We start from the raw sequence: 22,625 nt of genomic DNA, 5'->3' as shown, positions 1-22,625 counted from the left end.
AGTCACACCTACTCGCGTGCTCTTGTGGCCTCGCTAACTATTGTTCACCGGTGCCACAAGTTCGAAGCTGCTACGAATCTTGTCAGTGCACTTCATAACCCTTGCCAAATTCATACCGCTTGCTCCCCTCTCAGTACCTGTCTATCCAACAGACGCAGGAATTGCGAGGTTCTGTTAGGGCGATGCTTGCAAGGCGGTGTCCAAGATCGCTCTTTTACCGCCCGGCCCGCACGCAAGGACACTCCACTTCGAACCAAAGTCCAGGGAATTGCACTGACTCCCAGCAGCGGCCCTGGGCCCATGGAACCCAGTGCCATCTCCCTAGCATGCACGACGTTCCATGAGCGTACCTGTGGCAGATTGTCACGTTTGGTCACATTTGCTGTCTCCGTGCTTGCAGCTGTCATCATCCACGCATGAAGGGGCTAAAAACGCCACAGTGGTACTGCGGCCTGGACGCGTGAGAGGGGGGCGGCCTCACGGCACCAGCCGCGGTCGCATCTGTTCGGCGAAGAGAGCCTCCACTTTCTTTTGCCCGCCCCCAAGCTTTGCCATTTTTTCAGAACCTGCTCTGTGGGTCTATGTGCAGGGAACACAGAGATCGAACAGATTAGCGAAATCAGGTTCCAATGCAATTGCAATGCGGAGGATCAAAAAGCACAGCAAGGTCCAGACGCACTGCAAACTCGGAAAGGAGCGTGGTACAGATTGTTACCGCGCCCAATTCGTCGGTCAGACCGGCTGTGGGCGGCGCCGCCTAAATGAGCGGCACATGGGAACCGTCCGTATTGCTGCAAAAGCACCTCTGCGCTATTGCTTTTGAAGCAGCATGTCGATCAGTTTACTGCGGGCGGGCTCGCGCAGCAATATCGGGCTCGAGGTCCGCATCGACTTTGTGGCTCCAAACTTACAGGCCCCTCGGTCATCTCTCGTGCAATTGCAATTATCTATTCACACCACCACGGAGGGCAAGACATGTCGGCGCGATAAGTGCGCATTGACTCAGCTAAAGCCGTCCCGCTTCTCCACGCCTGCATAAGCACCTGCTCCCGCCCCGGGGCCGCTGTGAAGTGTCTACAATTCAGCCTCCATCTTTCCTTCGCCGCGCCACCTGTTTCTGTGCACTACTGCGAACGACTGTCGGACGCGACATGAGAAATGGCGTCCCCGTTCTCCCCGGAAGAGTTGGCCTACCTGGAAGCGCATAAGGACGATTCGAGAGTCTCTGAAATCCACTGGGTTTACACCGTGCCAATCGTTGCCGCGACTATCAGCACCGCACTGCGACTATGGGCAAAGCGCCTCGGACGGAACGGAATCACACTCGACGATTACTTGATCCTCCTTGCGACATTTTGTTTGATAGGCGAATGTTCCAGCGGTCTCGGATACGGTATGAATCCATCATCTTATCGATATCGCGTGGTTTGCTAACAGAACCAGGGCCCCCACATGGCATGGGCCGACATGTTATTGTTGTGTCTGACTATGACCAGATGATGGTGCGCAAGGGCGACTACATATTCAGCCATTTCTACGACTTCGCGCTCGTCTTCGTCAAGCTCGGTATCCTTGCCTTTTACTGGCGCGTTTTCGTCCATCCGGTCTTCCGCACAGCGGTCCTCGCAACCGCATTTTTCGTAATAGCATGGGGCATCGGCATTACTGTTACGTTGTTTCTTGCTTGCCGGCCATTGAAGGCATATTGGGACATCACAGTAAAAGGCGATTGTTTGACGATGGTCACCTTCACATACTTCACCAACATTTCGAACTTGATCACCGATATCTGGATCTTCCTGATGCCAATTCCTATGATATGGCACTTGCAACTGCAGACAAAGAAGAAGCTTATTATAAGCTTGATCTTCTGCTTCGGTCTTGCGTAAGTTGTACTTCTCTGCGCCCACAAAAGCCCCTGGACTAACCTTCCGCATAGCACATGCATCGTCTCCTCCATACGCCTTACCGTAGTCCTTGGTCGCGGTAGTCCAGACTTCACATGGTACTACGTTCCCCTCGGCGCGTACTCTGTCTTCGAGCCTCTTGGTGGCATCCTCTGCACCAACATCCCAATCATCTGGCACATGCTGCGTAAACATCGAGCCATGAACCGCACTATGGAAAACCTCCAGAAGACACATGACTCTAGCACGCGCACTATCGGCTCTGGATCACGGCGCAGCCGTATTATAAACGCTCTCGGTATAACAACGCATGACCGAACACAGAATCACAGTGTTGGTGGAACCGTAGTGGAGGGCGGCGACCGTGCAGCCGACTTCCACAGGCTAGAAAGTATGGAGAGTCAGAAGCCGGACCCGAATATCTGGACAACTGTCCAGCGATTGGACAGTGGTAGTGCAGAGACGGGGCGCAGCTCAGACGAGGGCCACATAAAGCCAGGCATGAAGAAGACGAACTGGCATGTGAGGCGGTGACTGATACCTCACAACATCGATTATACCCGCGAACTTAACGACTTTACGAACACATGGCGCCTTCGGAGCACACTTGTCACGCTTCTCACTTTAGGTCTGGTAAATACGGCTGGTTTGGTATGGCACAGGTCACGATGCTATGAACGTCGTATGGCCTGGGCTGCTCTCTGGAGCATTGTGCACGATGTTTTCGTTTTTCCTTTAGATATCCAACGTACAGATCCCGGTCGTAGTCACGCCCAAGTTTCAATGCTTTTGAGACCAATGAATCACATCATTCTACTATTAACCATCATGAGTTAACCTGGCATGTGATGACCAGGTGGGATCAAGTTCTCATGCTGCAGTACACCTTCTTGGTTAGAAGAAGTATGTTGGCCGTCGTACAAGAGTGAGCTGATCCTACATCCAGCTCCTTTTGGCCCATGGGCAAGCGAGATCCGACCCTTCCAAGTTGCATGCATGATGCACGAGTGCTGCTGACACGCATGAACCCACTCCTGGCCTCCGGCAAAACAGACGCATATGCACGAGGCGAAGACACATGGGAGCAGGCCATCAATTCCACCCTTCCCCTAAACCCAGAGTGCAAAGATCTATTTTTACATTCACGATTAAACCTCCCAGACCTATCCCCAAGAATCTAATACGGCACCTTCGCCGCCACGCTTTTCCAGAACTCACACCTCGCTCCCCTCCCGCCTTCCCACGCCTGCGCATCCGCAAGGCTGATGACATTGCTCACCCCAGGGTCGCTGTACACATTGTACTTGAGATACGGCCCGGCAGCCACAGGACTCGGCACGCCGCCTGTCGCATTTAGATTCAACAGGTAAGGCATGCCCGCATCCCACTGCGGCCACTTGACCATCGCGCCATCGATATTCGATACGGAGCTATTCGCCACGCCACCCTTCGCGTCCTGGACGCTAATCACGGGAGTGTTGTTGATGATGAAGTTGCCCCAGATGGCGCGGAACACGTGCTTGAATGAGGCGCCGGGTGTTCTTGTGCCGGACCAAAGCGCTTGCAGGTCGTAGCCGTGGTAGGCAGGGGGCGCGCTGAATTGGTACTTCCAGCCCTGTGAGAAGGCGCTGGCGGCCCAGTAGGAGGGGCAGTCGAATGCGTATTCGGCGAAGACGTTGATGAGGCGCTGGGTCTGGCCGGTGCCGTAGGCGCTTTGGTTGACGGCGGTGGCGCCGCTGATGCCGTTGGTTGCGTAGAGGGGCGCGTTGGGGTCGATGGGTGAGGAGTCGCCGGCGTAGGAGTAGGTCCTCTCTACAGCGGATTTGTCCACAGAGGAGAAAAGCGGGAATGTAGTGTCGAGGTAAGAGCGGAAATCCTGGGGTGTTTTGGCGGTGGGTGGGGCGAGGGGAATACCTTCGTTGGCCATGTTGCCGGAGAGTACGCGTTTGCCTTTTACGGCTGCGGAGAGCAGTTGCTTGCTTGGCCGGTCTTTAATGAATGAGCCATCTGTGACTGGCAAGAACGCAAAGGCGCCAAATGGTCTCGACTCGCCGACTTTCTGACTCGCGGTTTGTAGAGTGGTGGTGTTCTGACTACGGAGGCAGGCGAGCGTGTCATTGGCCTTGGAGCAGCCAGCTAACTCAGCGAAAGCTTCGTACCTATCCTCAATCTCGTCGTCGTCGTAGCAGTACTGCTCAGGGAACCACGGGCTTGCTGTGATGACGTTGTTGAAGAGGTTTTCTTTTTGCTGACCGCCGTATGCCATGGCTTGGTACAACACAGAGGCAGCACCAGAGCTCTCTCCAGCGATAGTTACTTTACTGGGGTCGCCACCAAATTTGGCAATGTTGGCCTGCACCCACTTCAGGGCAAAGTTCTGGTCGAGTAAACCAGCGTTGAGCGCACCAGCCTCTGCGACATCTTCGCCTCCAAGGAAGCCGAACGCACCAAGGCGGTACTGGATGATGACGCTGACGAAGCCGTTCTTGTTCTGCTTCATGATTTCAGTGGGGTCCAAACCAGTGATGCTGAAGAGATTGTGGCCTCCTCCGTCTATCAAACATTAGCAAGATTCGTATTCAGAGCGAATAGGACGTACGAATCCAGAAGAAGACAGGCAGGTTTGTTGCATTCGCAGGCGCAAACACGTTCAGGAACAAGCAATCCTCATTACCAAGCGCAGATGTGAAGCCATACTCAGCAGGAGTCGCAGAACCAGCGCCAGTCTGAGGACAAGCTGGAGGATCCTTCAATGCCGTGATAGTCGATGTCCTGTTCTTCGCTGGTACTTGAGGAGCTGCCCACCTGAGCTTTCCGAGCGGCGGTGCGGCATATCGTACGCTGTATCACCATGTTAGTCTTACCGCACAATCGATCCTTCGGAATTACACTCGTACCCTTTGAAAGCATTGATGTTATTAGTCGCGTCGTAGCTACCACTGTAGACTCCGTATCCAAGATCGACAGTTGGTGTGTCCCTGGCTGCGATGCTCGGGATAGGCTCGGCGGCAACGCTCACCCCTGCGATGAGCGCGCCTGCAACCACACTCCTGAAAACCCTCATGTTTGATCCCAGCTCTTGACGATTAGACGCGCGCAAGTTGTTGGACACGAACTGCAGAGGCCGAGGCAGAGTGTCGAGTGATATGCGGGAATTGTCACGCAAAGGGAGGACCCAGGGCCGTGGGAAACGTGGGAACGGTCGCGCAACCTTAATCTAATCACCGGCATATCCCCATTTTATAACCAACACGCAACTAAACGGGAGGAGTGGCTCCACTGCCATTAAGCGTCCAGTGCGCGCGGGAAGTTCGTTTGCGGAGCACGTGTTTGGGTATCGCAGTACGAAAACGCCAGCCTCGATGGCGCTCGTCTGGACCGCCACGACTGGATAGACGACGGCGAGATTGATGCTACAAGTTCTCCATCTTGCATCCCTAGCGGGCCTTCACGACTTTTCGAGGATGCAAGCGAAGGATTCCCTTGCCATCCGCTACGGCCTGAACATACCCGGTGATGATGATTGGGTGACTGTTGCGGATGGTTTGAATGTTTCCGTCAAATGGCCCGCTGCCGAGGACCAGACCGTCGTTGCGAACGTCGGCGCTATCGAAAAGTATAATGCGCCTTCTAATTCGCGGTATGCTTTTGAGGTTGTAAGGCGGCCTGTCAACTGCAGAGGCCAAAGAGCTCAAGAGCCCATGGAGTCGGTACCTGGAAAATGTTGCGCAACGAGGACGATCGCAATTGTTGTACCCAAGAGTCATCCACGACGTCTGCACATGCAATGCGCGACATGGACTTTAGTGGTCCGAATGCCCAGGTGCCAGGCATGCGGGCTGCAGTCAATCTCCGGGTAATGATCTTTATGCGGCCGCAGCCCCAGTCGCGACCTGGGCCAAAGAGAGGACGTTCACGCGACCCGCTGAGTTGGGGCACACCAGGTGAGGCATCCGTAGGCGAAGAGGGACAATCAGGTAAGCTGCATGTTGTGTTGGCACCGCGTGCGTTGATTGATGGTGGTGACTGGCGGCCACGGTGTTGCGGATGCAAAGGCCGGTGAGACACCCAGTTCAGCTCAGCCATGGCGTGTTCATCCTTCTACTTCCGCTTCGCGTGGTAGGCGAGCGCGCAGTCCTACAGCAACACGATTTAGGAGCTATCAAAGTGTGAGCTGCCCCGAGGCCTGGACATGGCTGCAACGACCGTGTTGTGTAGCTCTAGCACACGCATTCCGCGCAGCACACTCGAGGTCCTGCTGCATATCAGTTCGTGAAAACGACTGCTTACAATATCTTCTCACACTCACAGACAACAGTAAAATATATTTAATAGTCATACGTGTCTGAAAGGTTCAGCTGTCACCTTCTCCAACGGCGACGTGACTAACCTTTATACTTTCAGGTCCAAACTGTTTCCCGTATACATTTCAGCCTCCACATCTACCCCTTGCATAAGGCCCATGAGCTTGATTTGACCTTGTTTCGATGTCGTGTAATGGTGATGTTGCTGTGCCGCAGCCATACCTGGACCCTACCTAATGGGCGATCGAACCATGGAAGACTACGTAACTCCAAGAAAAGGCAAATAATGTCAACTGATTACAGGGCGATTTCCGTGGGGTATAGTCCCTTGACTGTACTAGGATTCATGTCACTGCGCATGGTCATAACAATAACAATGGAACACAATCGACTGAGTCGAGGTCGTTATACTTACTCAGTGTGACTCACACAATGGAATGATCCTACTGACAGAATTGTGATTACTCGAGAGCTTACAATACAGCGCTTTGCTTCAATGCTATGGTGCGATATTGATGTGGTACGCCTTGAATTACAAGCGTTGAGGAACCGAACAGCACTTCTATGCTATCCAACTTCAATGTTTCGAGACAACGACATTCGGTGTAGAAGTGATTTGTAAGATGGTATTGGTATAATGCACGCGTCCTAGAGTGCAAGGGTTGTAATACAACCATGTATAGACTGGCACGCAACTGTTTTCAATGTGATTCGTCAATCGCATCACGGTTTTCCAAGTTGGTACTATCGTGGAGAGACGCAGTAGCCTCGATCTTACCAATCATGCCTCTTCTTTGATCAAGTGTAGTTCCGCTAGCATGTTATTCTTAAGCTTTGTGACCTCAGGCAGTTCTAGATTAGTACATGACCTAAAATTATCCAAGGTGACAAGCACGAAGGTATGCTGGTTGCTTAATTATCCACATCTTACTTACATGGATGTAATTGGAAATCTACGTGATGATTTCATCATCTTCACAGCCTCAAAAGCATACAAAGCCTCGCTACCTTCTGCTCTCCTTCCTCCCACACAGCACACCTGGGCACTGAACAACAACCACATTCCCACATCAGACATACCATTGCGACTACGAACTACCAGAAATAAACACATACTAAACAACCAAACAACCTCATCATATAATGGTGCGCGACAGACCATATGATTACCTCCATTGCATGCCTTTCACCGGCTACCGCAACCTCAACAGCCTTCCCGCCTACGACCATGGTCCCAGACGCGAGTACTCTCACCAGATGGGCGGGAATGTCTTCTATGGTAGACAATTCGAAAATCGAGACCCGGGATATTCGTACAACGGGGAGGAAGGGTCTCGGGGAAGGGTTGCGCCATACAACCTGGGACAGGCTCGCGGAATAGTGCGGGGCAGGAGACGTAGGTAGTCCGGGATAGGAATGAATGAAGGTATACAGGCTTCACTATTGCATTGATAAGTAATGAACATGAGGGAATTGAGGTGTTCCAGCACGTGTGATGATTCGGACGATTTCGTAGCAATGTCGTTCATTCGTTCTCGTTATTCATATCTATATACCCTCTAAGTCCTCTCTGGTAAAGTCAGAGTAACCTCTCCTTCTTGGCCCTCGGCCTTGCCTGTTCGCGACAGCGAAGGCCGCGCGCGCTTTCGCGCCGAACCCTCTTCAGCCTGCGCCTCCCTCTTGCGCTTCTTGGCCAGCCAAGAGCCCGGAGGCAGCCTATCGAGCGTCGTCCAAACCGCTTCGGACTCGGCAGCCAGCTTGAACGTGGGCGACGGCGGCGTCATGCTGGCCGGGGTCAGGGGCGCAGCGACCATCGTCTCACCCTCAATAGTGAGGGGTGCCGGCGACGTGGCCTTGACGCTTTCGCCATCAGGCGTCTCCATCTTGGTGACTTGTACTAGAAATGATTAGCATTGATGCAAGAAAGATGGATGAATGGGTCCTGGAGCTTACGTTTCCGCGCCGGCTTCGCTTTCGAGCCACGAGTCGATCGGACGGGGTCCTCCTTTGGCATGAAGCGACCATTGCGGCCGCGAACTTTGCCGGCTTCCAGGTCGTCTTCGATGGACTTCTGGACAGCATCTTGCAAGCTACCAGGTTGACTCAGTGCTTCTGCCGTGACGGTGTCGGAGGGGCACTCGCTCGTTTGTCCATGCTGTTCGTTACTCATAGGCGAGCCATGCATTGCATTGCTCATGCCGGTCAGTGGAACTCCTGGTGCGGCTTCGCCTCGCGCGTTGTTGCGGACTTGAGCAATGGACAACTCTTTCCAGGCGCGGCTGAAGAATGGCCACTTGTCTTGAGCCTTGTTGGTGAGCGAGCGTACTCGACGGTAGGCGCGGTTCAGCTGGAAGAATCCCAGAGTGGTGCGAATCTCTCTGCCTGGCGAAGTGATCGGCTCATAGAGGAAGTGCTCCTTAATCCAAGTAGCCAGTGCAAGGTCGTCGTCGAGCGCGCTCTGGTTGAGGTACAGGTGGATGTCCTGCAAGGTGGCGACGTCGATATAGCCAATAAGAGTGTCAGGGAGCATTTTGGATGGCGGCGTATCGTCAGAGAGAGGGCTTTCTGATGCAGTGGTAGAATTCATGACTTGCTGCGGGTGGTTTGTGCAGGTGTAGAAATTTTGGTCGGAGAGAAGTTGAGTGTGGAGGCTGTGGTTAAAATTGGTGACGCTGGTGGAAAAGCTGTCGAAGTGAGAATCAACATCCCCAGCCACCTCGAAAGTACAATAACCGCCGTCGTATTGTTGTGTTTGCGGGTGAACTCGAGTTCCTGGCGGTGAGAAGTCTTGCAAAGGCCGCGGTCGACCGGCTCGACAATAGGTCTGCAGCCTTTTTTGACCAGGCAAAATTTCTGGTGGAACAACTCCTTTGAGAGCTATGTGAGTAGATAAAACCGTCTTACGTAGAAACAGTCGTTATCTCGAGGGTTTAATGCCTTCGTTGCAAGTTATGGTTGAGCGCAGGTGGTGAAGGCGAGGGAGCACCTAGCTCGCAAACTTCTGAGCACGGTTCCACCCAATCAGGTGATTTGCACCCCGTTGGCACTCGCCACGTAGTCAGATACTGCAACCAGATACAAGATACAAGATTTTCCGAAGAAGGTCTACAGTTGAGTTTTGACTGACTTGCTCAAAGGTTTCTTACAGAGCAGCACGCTGCCACTGTCTGCGCACGGGCAGGGGATAAGTCTGATTTCGGGTAGGTATGACGAGTGCACAATTGGTGACTGCTGAACACGTCCAAATCAATCCACATCTAACCAACCGAGTCGATTGATTCTGAGATGGTCCCATCTGCATTTAAGAGTAGGTCAATTCACACCGAGAGCTCACTCAACCCTTTGCCGCATCGACCCCTGGCGCCACTCCTCCATCTCCACTGATCCATATATATTTGCGAGACAGCCTTTAGGGATAACAGCAATCTTTAATCACGCCCTATTAATCGCTCACTCACTGCCCTGGCCTCTGGTGGAGCCAAGCGCAAACAACTCACGCCTCACGTTCAATCTACACTGACCTCAAGGCGTGTTCCATGATCTCCGCATGACCCTCAGATCATAAGGCTCATATCTCACAAGTTGCGCCTGTCTATCCCTAAGTGCGTCGACATTAACATGATTCCACTAGACCATAGATTGAGGCATCATACGGCTCAAACCTACAACCTTCTCCAATAGCAAGAAAAGATCTTACCTAATTTTTATTACTCAGAAACACGAGAAATTCAGCTGTTATCAACGTAGAAGTTCTCCTTATTGACAACCTGCGCATCGCGATTGTGTGATTTGGTTTGGTACGGCGTGGGGTGAGAGTGAACGGCAATTCCTGAGACAGTGACTCCCGAGACTTCAGAGCAGTCATTGTAGTTACAACTATCAGCTCAATGCAATATTATCTCAAGTTTATTTTCGTTCGCGTGTTGCCGCAAAGATTTGCAGCATCTGATGCACCAGTCAGCAGGTCTAGCCAGTACCTTTCCACCGAATCAGCCAGCGCCCGCACCAAATGCCAGCTGTTCCATGCCGTCTGTAATGTTGTCACTGACGTTGTGTAAGACTTTTGACCTGACATGATTCGATTTCGAAGTGTTATAGGAAGTCGACAGTGCAAAATTGTTGTGGCCTTGCATGGTGTGCGCGAGAGGGAGGGGCGGCCTTGACACTGACTCTGACTCGCAACATGCCACGGCGACCGCGGCGTTCCTTCAGCATTGCTGAACCAACCGCTTGAACAACATCTATGAATCTGAGAGGCCGAGCGGACTTTCAGGAACTTCCAACCGTGGGTTGCGCAAGTAGCAGCGACACCAAACAGTAAAGCGCGGCACGATGACGTCGACACTGGGCGGACCGAAACATTGACTACTCCAACATCGCAACAGGAACCTGACCAAAGTATCGCAAAATGCATTTCGGGGCAGCGCAACATCTTTGGAACGGATTTGGGAGCTTTCCTAACACGGTGGAATGAGAACCGGAGCTTCCACGCTCACCACCTGTACAAGTCTAGCTTCAACGCGTTGCACCGGGCCGACTGCATCTCTCACACGATTCTAAATTTCGAAAGGGTCAGATGTAAGTATATACGCAAACGATTTCCTTAATCAATTTACCGTCTAATCCTCTATAGTTGGTAGACTCAGGCTTTGCAGGTTTTCTTGGGACAACTCGAAGCACCTACACGAGGACGTCACTGCAGCAACTCAACACGATGCAGCCCCAAACCACGCCCGAATGCAACTATACCAGGTGCGACATGTGCCAGCAATCCATCACCGACAAAACACCTCCCACTTATCCCTCTCCACTCATGGTCTTTCTTGCGTCCTCGCTCGTCGCCTCCAACTTTGCCTCCAGCCCTCAAATACCACAGAGCCATGATACGCACCACGTCAAATAAACGAATAAGCATGCTACAATAGCAAATCGCCGATGTGTAGACCATCTTCGACCGATCCTTGAGCAATACTTGATCCAGTATATCCTCCACCTGCCTCCAGCGACAACTCGAGAGTCCATTACCAACCGCGTCGAGCATCGCCTGCATCGATCCAGTCTCCGGAGTAAGTGGATACCGCGCAGCCCTCCTCGCTCTCGCATATACACCTCGACGTTAGATCAGCACCACAGCCCAACCATCCTCATTCCTTCGGATTCGATCTAGCTGCTTGAATGTCCCCTTGCGGTCCAGCCGACGTGTTTCTCGCTCCTCGCTAAAGCATGCCAGGATACATGGATTGCCAAGGCTGTGGCCGGAACGTGGGAGGAGAACGGGTGAGTGCGTGGCTACGTAGGGTCTGTGGACTATCGGAAAGGGAGAGGTGCTGGAGGCGGGGATGAGGAGGGGGGAGAATGGGTATAGGAAAACGATGAATGAGGGCTGATGTGGTTAGGTACATATGACTGGAAGTTTTTTTGACCACCGCGCAGCAAGGTCACATTCAGGGAGTGCGATACCTGGAAAGTCTGTGTCTTTTGAACATTTTCATTCAATTCATTACGCAGCCAAGTATTCCCACATCTATCCCGTCCCTCTCAAAGATCAATCCTGCTATCAGGTACGCTGTAAAATAAAAAAAATCAACGCAAACCATATCAAGTCCTCGTGCTGCTCGAGTAGCTGCGCGTTCTCCGCATACCGAATCAAAACCAGGCGCAAATCACAAGTTTTCTCTTAGGGAGATGGGGATAGGGTGGTTTCGAGCGCTCAGCGCTTCGCAGGCGCACGCTTCACGGGAGACTGCGATCGAGTCACCCTACGAGTAGTCTCCGCCGCAGGCGTGGCACTTGGGGCTCTACGGCGCCCGATAGCAGGGGTCTCAAGGATGGGCAATTGGCTGCCCTGCTGCGGCTGCGCGGAGCGACGGGATCCCTCAGTGTAGTTAACCCTGTTGGTCCTGCGCAGGTCCCTGCCGCCCGGAGTCTGAGCTGCGATAGGGAGTCGACTCGCGTGGCGAGCAGTCACAGCAGGAACAACCGCAGTCGCAGGTGTAGATGGAGGTGCCAGGCGCGGCACGTTGGTGAGGCCCAAGGCCTTGTCAGGAGCAGGCAGGACGGGGTCAACCTCCATTGAGTCGCTCTCGCTGCCGTACGCCTCCTCGGGCGAAAGCTCACGTCGCTTGTTGGACATGGCGTCGACCTTCTTGGCCATCTTCATGCTGCGCTTGCGCTTCTTCGATGGAGTGCTGCTGCTATCCGGCTCTTCGCTCAGGGCGGCTGAGCTGTCGGCGACTTTCGGGGTCTGCATCGCAGAAGAAGTTGGTTGAGGCGGGTCGGCGTTGATGCCGTATCTGCTCGCCATGAAGCGGAAGACGTTCGGGGTTGTGAGTGGAATTGGTTCTGCGAAGGTAGTTAGCGATTTTGTGACGGCATGTAGAAGCTGTAAAACTTACCAGAGGTACCTGTGCCTGCAAGGCTGTACTTGTTAAGCTCAAACTCAGCCTGACGGAAGAGGTCATGCTCCGCCTTCTCTCGGTCCAAGTCCGCCTTGTTGAGTAACTTCTCGGCTCTCTCGCGACGTGTGGTCTCTTCCTTGAACGATTGCCGGGCCTCATCGCGAGACTTCGTGAGCTCTGCGATCTCTTCGACATGTTTGTCCATCTCTTTCTCTCGAGCTTGATCAAGCTCTTTCAGTTCTACCACATACTCCTTCTCCTCCTCGAGCTTGAGTTCTGTGTACTCAAGCAAGGTTCCCAGCCCATCGGCATGTTGGTGTGCTTCCTCGAGATCACCCCTAAGCTCACTGTTACTCTGGTGAGAGTTCAGCACCTCAGATTTCAGCCTGGCGACCTCCGATTGCAAGTCCTGTCGCTCATGTTGGCTGCTCTCTTGGAGCTGTTTCAGCTGCTCTGCCATGTGCTTTTGCGCCAAGTCGGAGGCCATCAGCTGGTGCAGCAATTCCTCTTGATCCGGTCCTACAGTAGCCGGATCCGCTTCGAGGGGTGCCTCCTCCGCATCAGACTGCTCATTGTGTTGCTGCTCGGTACCCGCATTCGCCATGAGAATGTTCTCCTGTTTTGAATGCTTCTGCTTGTCCATCGGCGCTCCGAAGGAATATTGCTCGGCAAAGAGCTCATTTTGTTTGGCAAGTTGCACCTCCTGACGGGCCTTCTCAATGTCCTTGCGAAGCCTCTCATTCTCACCTGCAGCATTCTTGAGAAAATTGTAGGCAAACCTGACCTTCTCCTTCCACCTCTTCGGTCGCTCGCCAGGTGGTACATTCTGGATGGGCAAGCGCTTCCAAGCAGACTTGAACCCATGAATAATCGCGATACCGAGACCAATCTGCACTGCCGCGGTAATGAGTGAAAACTTGTTGAAACCGGTCACCTTTATCAAATCCATGATCTGAGTCATGAGATGGTCGGGAACGGCCGATGGGGCTCCGACCTTGATGATCTTGGCTGTGTTGTAGGAGGAGACGCGGGCGGCGGCGGGTATGGTCTTGGTGACGGCCTTTGTGACAGTCGACGTGATGGCCTGTGTGACGGTCGCGGTCGCGGTCGCGGTGACAGTGGCTGTGGCAAGTTTGGCGCTGGACTTGGCCATATCGGCTGTGTTGGGCACCGTGGTGATGACCATGATTTTGTTCATGATGACTTGCGGTGATGGGAAGGATTGAGGTGGAGAAAGACGTAAGTAGGGGGCCCAATTGATGGGATGGTATGTGAGAGGAAGGTAGATCCAGGTCAGTCGTTGAGAGTTGGTGATGTGGTTCACGACTGATCGATGGTGTGTGTGTGTACGAGAAAGAAGTAAGCAACCTAATCACTGAATGAATTGTAAGAACAATGTCAGTTCGGGTTGAGTTGATATGTCAGTTTACTCAAGGTTGGGTAGATGTATGCAAATATTGGTAACGCGAGAACCAAATACCCCGAAATATCGCGGAAAGCACGCTAGCTACTAGTCTTAGTAATCGAGTACGTGCTGTCGGGGGCGTGGGTCAAAGTGAAAGCTTTCACGGTACGTCATTCTTGACCACGGCAGCGCCGACAGCGCTCGACGCGGAGGAAGTCTCATTTTGCAGCCGGCGAGGATTTTCAAAATCGTTCTGATCAGTATGGAGAGTTGAGGTCGTTCTAAATTGGTCAATTGTAGATAGAAGATGCCAGGACTGCGCATATTAAGACAATAGAATGTCATGATTGTGTGGACTTAGAGAACTCATTCCATGAACATGCTGTAGATAGAACAAGGTGATTATTTGCACTTGACGAAATCATTCCATGCACAAAGGGAACAGTATTGGAAGGTTTTGTGAAATTGTATATAGATCGTAAGAAGAGCTCTACGTATTATGCCAGACAAAGATCCTGTTCGTACGAAACTAATGTGTGGTACCGCCATCTCGGCCAAGCATACCGTCCTGCGGCAGCGTACCAATAGAATCAATCGCAATAAATGTCAAGTATAGCTCCGTATCCGTATCCGTGATCTTAGCATCTCTCTTCTTCTGTACCGCGCCGGTCTACCTCGTTGAAGTGCTCTTCTGGCCCCACCACTCTTCAAACTCCTCAGCCTTAAACGTATCGTACACGCCTGCAGCACGATCAATAACTGCCTGCTCAGCGGATGCATGCCAGGTCTTTCCCAAGTGGCCGTTGCTGAGGTCGGCGCGGAATTTGGCGACGTCAGTGCGGAAGCAATCGTTGGAAATCTGGAACGCGTAGGGTCGAGTGTCTACGGAGTCGCCATGGCCATCGGTCGCACGGATCCATTCGAGAAGGTCGGTGTTGTCAGGTGTTGGCGGAAGCATCAACATGAGCTCGATCTTCTGCTCAGTGCTCAGACTGGTCCATGCTGCGGGCTCGAGGAGCATGTGGAACACATCAGCCTTCACCAGGCGGCTCGTGGAGTTCGTGGTAATGTACACTGGGTCGAAGACTTTGCCGCCCTTCTTGACAGGTGCTTTCTTTGCTGACTTGGCTGGTTTAGCGGGCTTGACGGGCTTAGTCTCAATGGCGTCACCAAAGCGCTCAGGGGCTTTGCGAGCGCGGGAAGGGCGAGTCGAAGGTGGTGGTGGCGGTCCTGCAGTCTTCTTCGCTGCGACACGCTTCTTTGCAGCAAGCTTTGGAGCAGACTTCAGGGCAGGCTTGGCTTTAGCTGCAGCCTTTGCTTTGGATGTAGCGGCCCTCTTGCGCGGCGGCGCCTTGTCGGTGCAGGGCTGGTCGTCGAAGTTCCCAGCACTCTTGCTGTCAGCATCATTGTGGACGCTCTCGTCAGCGTCATCTTGGCTGCGCTTCCTTTTAGGAGATCCATTTGGTGAGGGCGCATTCTTTTTCTCGGTAGCATCCGAATCATCGGAGTTGTGCTCGTCAGGGTCGTCGCCGCTGCGGCTGCTAGTAGACTGAGCTGCGCACTGGCTCATGACGCGGTCGGATCCAGTTGAGGTTGCGGCTTCCTTGGGTGGATTTGCGTTTTCTTTGTCGCTGCTGGGACCAGGAGATGCGTACGCGGGATCTGTATTAAATTAGATCGGAACTAGCAAATATCAATGTTGGAGCATACCTTGATCTTTGGTAGACACCGGTGGGAGGCTTTCATCGCCGAATGCACGCTGGGACATGGCTTGAGGTGGGCATGGGGTCGTCTGCTCTGACCAAAGTGAGGCTTCACTGTCATAAGACGGGGTCGGGGCCGGAGGGGTTGAGGGAGGAGTCTCGGGGAGGTTTCCAGTTTGCGATCTCATGTTGTCTGCGGTGGGTTGCGACTGTTCGTTGGTTGAAATGGAAGTTTGGTGGTGTGATGAAAGAAGTCTGCAGATAAGTATTAGGACCTGGGCGGGACGATCTCTTATAGCACAAGCAGGTCCGGCCGACGATAGGGTACAAGAGAGAGAAAGGACGAAATCTGATTGGACACGAGCGTTTGAAATGCTGGGTGAACGGTAAATTCTCAAGCCCGCGCTGCACGGACGAAGTATAATAGAAGGAACGCTCGGTGAAGGAGGCGATGGAGCGGCAAGTGAAAGGACCAATATTCTACTTACTGTACCCGCAGAGACATGCTATTAGGCTTGGCTGGGCCGCCGTGGGCTCCAGAGCGGATCATTTTCAGGGTTTTGTGTTGCTTCCAGGACTTGTGGTCGAAGTCAAGGTGGCTGGAGTCTGCGCAATAAACTCAAGAACGGAGCGTGACTGTGCACGTGAATCATTGGAAGGTCGAGGCTTGAGTCTCATAGCAGTATTTGAGGTGGAACAGCACAATCAATGGAAGGCAGCAGGTCTTTAGCGCGCAGTTGGGGAAGGCTCGCTGAGTAACTTGTGGACCCTCTGCAATTGCGCTGTAATGCGACACGAGGCAAGGCAAAGATGATATTTTTTTTTCTAGGAAGATGCAGCAAAGGCGAAAATTTGAAAGAAGTATACAGAAGAGCGGCAAATCGGATCGAGCCTGGTGAGTGACGGCTCATGTTGAGGTGTGAATGTTGGAGGTTGGCGTAGGTGGCCCAAGCGCAAGCTTTCCGCATCGTCATCTTTCGCGATTTGGCAGTTGCGACACCGACACGTAGCCTTTCTTGCGACTTTCACGCCACTGCACGCCAGTCGTCTAAGTAGACATTTGGTTCTAACTAAGTCATACTGCAACCACACAAGACACAACGGGAGCCAAACAACCACCATGATCAAACACACCGAAATATCACGACTCGATGGTTAGCGGCTGCTCCTGGGATATTTGGTATACACAAGTCTGACATGTATAGGCATTATTCTGACCAGCTCTGTGGATGAGGGAGAGGTACATTTATTTTTCCATTCATTCTACCCGCAAAAGTCTTACAATCAATAGGCAGATGCCGAACTCAACGAGGTCAAAAGCAAGGTCAAGCTTGTCCAGCGCCGCCTGAACCGCAACTCGGAACCCCAAGCCAGCATAGAGAGTGGCTCCTACACCTACCAGTACGTCGGCGCATCCTCTCAGCCCGAACTCCGTCAAGTCAGTCTAACATCCCGCCCAGCTACCTCATCAGCGGCGACCTATGCTTCCTCTGCATCTGCGACCGCTCCTACCCGCGCAAACTCGCCTTCACATACCTGTCGGACCTCGCCTCGGAATTCACGCAAACTTACCAGCCCAACCAGTACCTCTCCCCCGCATTACGGCCCTACGCCTTCACCGAGTTCGACACCTTCATCCAGCGCACAAAGAAGACGTACCAGGACTCGCGCGCGACGCAGAATCTCGACAAGCTCAACGACGAGCTCAAGGACGTGACGAAAGTCATGACGAAGAATATCGAGGACTTGTTGTATCGCGGGGATAGTCTGGAGCGCATGGGCGATATTTCGAGTCGGTTGAGGGAGGACAGTAGGAAGTATCGGAAGGCGGCGGTCAGGATTAATTGGGAGCTGTTGTTGAAGCAGGTGAGTGGCGTGCTGCAAATTCGAGAGACGAGTGTCGGTGCTAATGTGTGCAGTATGGTCCTATTGGTGGTTTGGCTTTCATCATCATTGTGTTTGTTTGGTGGCGCTTCTTCTAGGGGCCCGGGTGTGGCAGCATAAGTTGGGCGTTGCAGGGCGTCGTGTCAGATTATAATTCCTCAAGAGTCAGGGCGGGACACAATACCCAATTCATGTTCTCACTTGACATCTTTGTGCTTATATGTGAAACATGTACAGGGCGGATGCTATGGTTTGGAACCACTGATGTGATTTTGAAAAGGGATTGAACTCTACTGCGCAGAGCTCTTCACCACACTCTCTACAACCTTCATAACCTCCACCAACTCCTCATCCATCATCGGCTTCCCCACAATCTGCACATGAGTCGGCATTCCCTCACATACTTCCCGGATCATCTACCATTCATTAGCACCTCACTTCACCCCCTTCCCACCGGAAATCAAACTTACAAGCAGGTTCATACCCATCCTCTCCCGTTAAACCCCCCCATCCCTCGCCCCCTCCGCCCTCCCCACACTCACAATCCCCGACGGATAATTCACAAAATTGACCACGACGGTATACACCGGGATCCCATACGTATCATGCCTAGGCGCCGTGCCCTGATACCCCGGCATGAGAACAGCATCCAAGTTTTCTCCCACAACAACATCATGCCACTTCTTTAGCACCACGGCGCGCTGGACGGTCATGTCCCACAGCTCGTCGAGACTGGGTGTCCAACCCTTTAGCTCCGGGAAGCCGGCGGTGGCGAGACTGGGGATGGGCGGTTCGCCGGAGGCGCGGATGTGTTGCATGGGCACAGCGGTGGTGTCGAGCATGAAGAATTTGTAGGCGAGGAGGGCGGTGGCGTAGAGGGACGGAATTTGCTCGTCTAAAAGGACGGTTTGGTGTCCAGCTGCTTTCAGCGCGGTGGCGGTGTCGTGCAGTGCGCGCGCGATGGGTGGGTGCAGAGGTCTCTCCTTACACCCTCTTATCAGCCCAAAGCGCAAGGGTTTCTTGCTCGGTTGGACGCTGCGCCATGGGACGTTTAACGCGTTCTCATCGACGCGCCAGGGCTGCAGGTCGATCACGGACTTCATGAAGAGCTCGTAGTCACGGACGGACCGCCCGCAGGGCCCGATGACGGGGAGAATGGGACTGGGAGACCCGATCCGGCCGACAGCTACACCGCCAGCGAAGGGCACGCGGGAGGCAGTGGGTTTCAGGGAAGATCCGCCGCAGCAGAGCGTTGGGATGCGGTTGGAGCCCGCGATGTCGGTGGTGACGCCTAGGACGCTGCCTTTCATAGCGACAAGCGCGCCCTCGCCGCCCGTTGAGCCGCCGGCAGTAAGGGAGAGGTTGTGGGGGTTGAGCGTGCGGCCGAAGATGTTGTTGTGTGAATCTGCCGTCATCATAGTCTGAGGAAGATTGGTTTTGACGTGGAAGACTGCTCCGGCTTGGTGAAGGATGTCCACGAGGGCACTGTTCGATGTAGCGGGAGGGCGTGCGATGAAGGAGACGTAGCCGAGAGTAGCTTGTTTGCCTTTGACGTTGAAGCTGTCTTTGAGACTAATGGGTAGGCCGTGGAGGGGGCCGATGGGCTTTCCTTCCTTGGCTAGGTAGGCGTCGCATTCACGTGCTCTTGCGAGTGCTTCGTCAAACATGATTTCCGTGAGACAGCTAACGCATTGTTGGGCAATGGCGGCACGCTTGCAGAATGCCGTTACGACGTTAATGCTCTTCAGCTTTGCAGTGCTCATGAGTTGAACCAGGGCGGTGGCATCGTAATCTTCTGTGATATGTAGCTCCTGCTCAGTCAAAAGACCGCATGTTCGTGGTACATCCAAAACATTGAGCGTTGAAGTCTCGGTGTACTGTGAAGTAAGTGCAGCAGGCAGGATCCAGTCTTTGGGGATCAGGGCAGCTACAGATTCTCTTTTTGATTTCGCCAACTCTTTCCAGTCCGCAACGGGCTGCTTGGACTCCATTTTTTCTCAAGACTACTTCTCCGGGATAAAGGATGACAGAGGTTGGCAAGAGATTGGGGGTTGTAGTATCGACTGTTTAGACTGCGGCAACTTCGGCCGAACTATAGTAAGAAGGGTAAGAGGTCACGATTCAAGATACTGGAGAGAGCTGACCAACCCCGCATGTTATTGTACATTTGTAGTGTAGGTGGGGCTGCTGGGGAGCCGGTCCCGCTCGGGTGTACGTTTCGGGATGAGACCGTTGACCCAATCAGATAGCGCTGTTGCTCGTAATCCTACGAGAAAAGCCATAAGATGTAGAGACCGGTGTACTGCAGTTGCACGATATGCTGGAGCAACATGAAACGTGGCTTGTGTAATGTGCAGGTACTGTGAAGTACGAACAAGTATGACCGGTTTCAAAAAGGGAGATTGTCTTCGTAGCCTCAAATGTTATGATTGACCTGATGTTATGTTCGCCGTGTAACGCCCAAGTCCAGTCTGTATGTTGAGGTAGTCGTTCCAGTTGAAGAAATACCCCGTGCTCAGTCCCTCCTCGTCTCAATCGACTCATATGGCGACCGGCTTCTCCGTCTTGGTCGGCGGTCCCTCGAGTGTGAACGCGATCGCACGTCGCCTGCATCTCGCTCTCTCCGCCGCTCTGGTCGATCATCTCGTCGGTTGTGTTCGCGACTCCTCGACCGATGCCTGCGCCTGTCACCTCGATCATCGTCTCGACGTCTGTCGCGTGACCGCGAGCGTTCCCGATGTCTGTGACGGCGCTCTCGGTCCCGTGAGCGGCTGCGTGATCGGTGTCTCCTCTTGCGTTCGCGATCATCATCTCTGTGCCTCCGCGACCTCTCCTTCTTTTCTTTCCTCCGCGACCTCTCGTCGTCTTCGCCATCTTTTGCCTTGGCTTTCATAGCGTCGTCAACATCCGCCTCGTGTGCCTTCTGTCCGAGTGGCGTCAGGTTGGCATTGTCCTTGGCGCGCTCAGGAACGGGCAGGCCCATGGCAGCAAGCATGGCGTCTTCTTCGGCTTCCTTCAGCTTGCGCTTCTCCTCTTTGATTCGCTCAGCCTCGGCTTCCTTGGACTCGGCGTCGCCCTTTGCATACCAGTTCAAGTCGCGGCCTTGTTGCCAGCGACCCACGGGGGCCATGAGCGAGTGGCCCAGGTAGTTCTCGCGCTGCGCATCGCCTTTGACATCTTCCCACTTGAACTCGGCGCGGCCGCCACTGTTTGCTTATTAGCTCTTATTCCTAGTCCAAGAGAGTAATTTGACGTACCGGCTACCTTCCTTCCTGACTGTCTGAAGTAAATCCATGGTGTTGAGGTTGTTGTGAGTGAGAGAGCGACGAAAGTTGCGGCGAGTGACGGAGGTGCGACTTTAGCTCCAAGGCCCAAGCTCCCTTCTCCCCCACACCTCACCATCGCAAACATCGAAGAAGGCACACCCAAACCAACACTCACAACAACGCGCGACTCAACACCCAAGATGGCCCATGAAAGTGCCCCTTCTCGACGAACAGGAATTTATCGACCCCCGAATACTCCACGACTTGCCAGGCCAACATATCGACCAAGCCAACAACTTCGCATGGTACTTTGCCAATTCGCAGTTCTACGACGCGTCGTCCCTTAACCAGGCGGTTTTCAGCTCACATCAAGCCGACCCTGCCAAATTTGAGACTCTCCATAACCGCAGGGATTTCGAGCGAGCTGTGCAGAATATCAAACATGGCTTGCAGTTCATGGTCGCTGGGGAGCCACAGGGCGAGGGCCAGCCATGGCTTCTGCAACGACAGCACAAGGTGCCGAATGCTGAGGATGAAGTCGAAACCCACGTCGAGGGAAATTACTACAATCAGGGCTTTTACATCAGGCAGGCGCCGAGCGTGCTGGATGTAGTAAGGGCGCGAATGGTTCGTCAAGTCACATCAAACACCAGGGAGCAAAACTAACACTCTACCTTAGCTCGCCATATCCACGCGCCTCCAGCAAGTCGCCGAGCTCTCGCAGAACATGACGCACTGGACTCCCGCGACGGGATACTCATACTACCCACCTTCCTACGACTCGTCCAAGCCAACAGAAACCGCAAGTCGCATCGGCAGCCCCACGCTCGCGCCCATGGACCTAGACCAACCCGAAGGAACCACAACAGCAGCCCAACCATCCGAGCCCGCCGAGTCCACAACCGAATTCTCCGACGCCCTGTTCATGCAATCACTCATGCTCACCAATCGCTACGGCGACGAGTACATGGACGAGAACCCACTGAAGGGCGAGCCCGGCGCGTTCGTCTTCACAAACACCAAGAACGCTGTGGGAGAGCGGAATAAGGCGCAGGAACAAGCTGCTTCCCAGCCCGCTGCTGCTGCTGCTGCTGCTGCTGCTTCGAGAGTGGATACGCGACCGCCTAGTGTGGCGCCGTCGGTGGCGGCGACGCCCAGGGGAGCGCCTACGCCTGTACCAGAGGCGCACAGCAGGAAGGGTAGTACGGCGAATGTGCCCAAGGACAAGAAGCGCGAGAGGAGGAAGAGCAAGGGGTTGGCGAGTCCGACGACGCCGGGGGTGCCGCCGACGGGATAGACGGCGTGGGAGTAGCGAGTTTGCGAGTTTGCTTTCTTTATGAGATACCCCAGTAGATGCAATGAATCTAATCTAATCACGACCATAACTGTAATCGTGTCGGGCCAGTCGAGGGTTGTGCATTACGCAGAGAGCGAGGAGAAGCACCATACAAGGTCTCTACGGGGAGCAAAGGGGAAAGCAAGGCGAAGAAGCTGCTATGTATCATCGGCAAGCTACGTAATTAGATTGCTTTTGACTTGGCTATATACATTGTAGAGTATTCAGGTGTATGTGAGAACGACTGATGCAGCAAGGGATTGCCGCAGTATGCCCACCTCATAGTGCCTGCAAAGTGACCAAGTTGCGTAGTTGATATCCCATGTACGCCCACCATCCTAAATATCATCCAGTCAGCCAACCACCTCACCTCACATCGCATCACAGCAAACAAAAGACAAAGTTTTGAGTGGGTAAATCCC

The 22,625-nt window shown here is 53.5% G+C and overlaps 14 protein-coding genes across 14 annotated transcripts; 5 read left to right on the top strand and 9 right to left on the bottom strand.

Moving 5' to 3' along the window:
- Window positions 1–1,158: 1,158 nt before the first annotated feature.
- SNOG_01643 (hypothetical protein) lies at window positions 1,159–2,730 on the top strand (the record flags this gene model as incomplete). The annotated part of the gene is made up of 3 exons (XM_001792227.1): window positions 1,159–1,393; window positions 1,438–1,885; window positions 1,940–2,730. 3 exons carry the CDS (start codon window positions 1,159–1,161, stop codon window positions 2,439–2,441), a joined length of 1,185 nt encoding a protein of 394 aa, XP_001792279.1. The 3' UTR covers window positions 2,442–2,730.
- A 354-nt stretch (window positions 2,731–3,084) lies between these two features.
- SNOG_01642 (hypothetical protein) lies at window positions 3,085–4,971 on the bottom strand (the record flags this gene model as incomplete). Its single annotated transcript, XM_001792226.1, has 3 exons — window positions 3,085–4,460; window positions 4,507–4,748; window positions 4,805–4,971. The coding sequence occupies 3 exons, from the start codon at window positions 4,969–4,971 to the stop codon at window positions 3,085–3,087; spliced, it is 1,785 nt and encodes a 594-aa protein (XP_001792278.1).
- A 373-nt stretch (window positions 4,972–5,344) lies between these two features.
- Window positions 5,345–5,993, bottom strand: SNOG_01641 (hypothetical protein; the record flags this gene model as incomplete). The annotated part of the gene is made up of 2 exons (XM_001792225.1): window positions 5,345–5,621; window positions 5,710–5,993. 2 exons carry the CDS (start codon window positions 5,991–5,993, stop codon window positions 5,345–5,347), a joined length of 561 nt encoding a protein of 186 aa, XP_001792277.1.
- Window positions 5,994–6,261: 268 nt separating this feature from the next.
- SNOG_01640 (hypothetical protein) lies at window positions 6,262–6,431 on the bottom strand (the record flags this gene model as incomplete). Its single annotated transcript, XM_001792224.1, has 2 exons — window positions 6,262–6,297; window positions 6,354–6,431. The coding sequence occupies 2 exons, from the start codon at window positions 6,429–6,431 to the stop codon at window positions 6,262–6,264; spliced, it is 114 nt and encodes a 37-aa protein (XP_001792276.1).
- Window positions 6,432–7,354: 923 nt separating this feature from the next.
- SNOG_01639 (hypothetical protein) lies at window positions 7,355–7,707 on the top strand (the record flags this gene model as incomplete). The annotated part of the gene is made up of 2 exons (XM_001792223.1): window positions 7,355–7,607; window positions 7,646–7,707. 2 exons carry the CDS (start codon window positions 7,355–7,357, stop codon window positions 7,705–7,707), a joined length of 315 nt encoding a protein of 104 aa, XP_001792275.1.
- A 63-nt stretch (window positions 7,708–7,770) lies between these two features.
- SNOG_01638 (hypothetical protein) lies at window positions 7,771–8,741 on the bottom strand (the record flags this gene model as incomplete). The annotated part of the gene is made up of 2 exons (XM_001792222.1): window positions 7,771–8,108; window positions 8,165–8,741. The coding sequence occupies 2 exons, from the start codon at window positions 8,739–8,741 to the stop codon at window positions 7,771–7,773; spliced, it is 915 nt and encodes a 304-aa protein (XP_001792274.1).
- Window positions 8,742–9,939: 1,198 nt separating this feature from the next.
- On the bottom strand, window positions 9,940–10,344 carry SNOG_01637 (hypothetical protein; the record flags this gene model as incomplete). Its single annotated transcript, XM_001792221.1, has 2 exons — window positions 9,940–10,061; window positions 10,218–10,344. 2 exons carry the CDS (start codon window positions 10,342–10,344, stop codon window positions 9,940–9,942), a joined length of 249 nt encoding a protein of 82 aa, XP_001792273.1.
- Window positions 10,345–10,925: 581 nt separating this feature from the next.
- SNOG_01636 (hypothetical protein) lies at window positions 10,926–11,492 on the top strand (the record flags this gene model as incomplete). The annotated part of the gene is made up of 3 exons (XM_001792220.1): window positions 10,926–10,963; window positions 11,193–11,277; window positions 11,442–11,492. 3 exons carry the CDS (start codon window positions 10,926–10,928, stop codon window positions 11,490–11,492), a joined length of 174 nt encoding a protein of 57 aa, XP_001792272.1.
- A 429-nt stretch (window positions 11,493–11,921) lies between these two features.
- SNOG_01635 (hypothetical protein) lies at window positions 11,922–13,807 on the bottom strand (the record flags this gene model as incomplete). Its single annotated transcript, XM_001792219.1, has 2 exons — window positions 11,922–12,553; window positions 12,607–13,807. The coding sequence occupies 2 exons, from the start codon at window positions 13,805–13,807 to the stop codon at window positions 11,922–11,924; spliced, it is 1,833 nt and encodes a 610-aa protein (XP_001792271.1).
- An 877-nt stretch (window positions 13,808–14,684) lies between these two features.
- On the bottom strand, window positions 14,685–15,905 carry SNOG_01634 (hypothetical protein; the record flags this gene model as incomplete). The annotated part of the gene is made up of 2 exons (XM_001792218.1): window positions 14,685–15,676; window positions 15,725–15,905. 2 exons carry the CDS (start codon window positions 15,903–15,905, stop codon window positions 14,685–14,687), a joined length of 1,173 nt encoding a protein of 390 aa, XP_001792270.1.
- A 932-nt stretch (window positions 15,906–16,837) lies between these two features.
- Window positions 16,838–17,699, top strand: SNOG_01633 (hypothetical protein; the record flags this gene model as incomplete). The annotated part of the gene is made up of 5 exons (XM_001792217.1): window positions 16,838–16,871; window positions 16,923–16,957; window positions 17,009–17,139; window positions 17,178–17,583; window positions 17,637–17,699. 5 exons carry the CDS (start codon window positions 16,838–16,840, stop codon window positions 17,697–17,699), a joined length of 669 nt encoding a protein of 222 aa, XP_001792269.1.
- A 399-nt stretch (window positions 17,700–18,098) lies between these two features.
- Window positions 18,099–19,592, bottom strand: SNOG_01632 (hypothetical protein; the record flags this gene model as incomplete). Its single annotated transcript, XM_001792216.1, has 1 exon — window positions 18,099–19,592. The coding sequence occupies one exon, from the start codon at window positions 19,590–19,592 to the stop codon at window positions 18,099–18,101; it is 1,494 nt and encodes a 497-aa protein (XP_001792268.1).
- A 250-nt stretch (window positions 19,593–19,842) lies between these two features.
- SNOG_01631 (hypothetical protein) lies at window positions 19,843–20,896 on the bottom strand (the record flags this gene model as incomplete). The annotated part of the gene is made up of 3 exons (XM_001792215.1): window positions 19,843–20,372; window positions 20,398–20,807; window positions 20,859–20,896. 3 exons carry the CDS (start codon window positions 20,894–20,896, stop codon window positions 19,843–19,845), a joined length of 978 nt encoding a protein of 325 aa, XP_001792267.1.
- A 171-nt stretch (window positions 20,897–21,067) lies between these two features.
- Window positions 21,068–22,164, top strand: SNOG_01630 (hypothetical protein; the record flags this gene model as incomplete). The annotated part of the gene is made up of 3 exons (XM_001792214.1): window positions 21,068–21,080; window positions 21,139–21,479; window positions 21,547–22,164. 3 exons carry the CDS (start codon window positions 21,068–21,070, stop codon window positions 22,162–22,164), a joined length of 972 nt encoding a protein of 323 aa, XP_001792266.1.
- Window positions 22,165–22,625: the final 461 nt, after the last annotated feature.

Source organism: Parastagonospora nodorum (genome assembly GCF_000146915.1).
Source record: "Parastagonospora nodorum SN15 chromosome Unknown scaffold_2, whole genome shotgun sequence".
NCBI lineage: Eukaryota > Fungi > Ascomycota > Dothideomycetes > Pleosporales > Phaeosphaeriaceae > Parastagonospora > Parastagonospora nodorum.
Note: the sequence above shows the minus strand (reverse complement) of the source record. Positions and strands in the feature narration are given on the sequence as shown.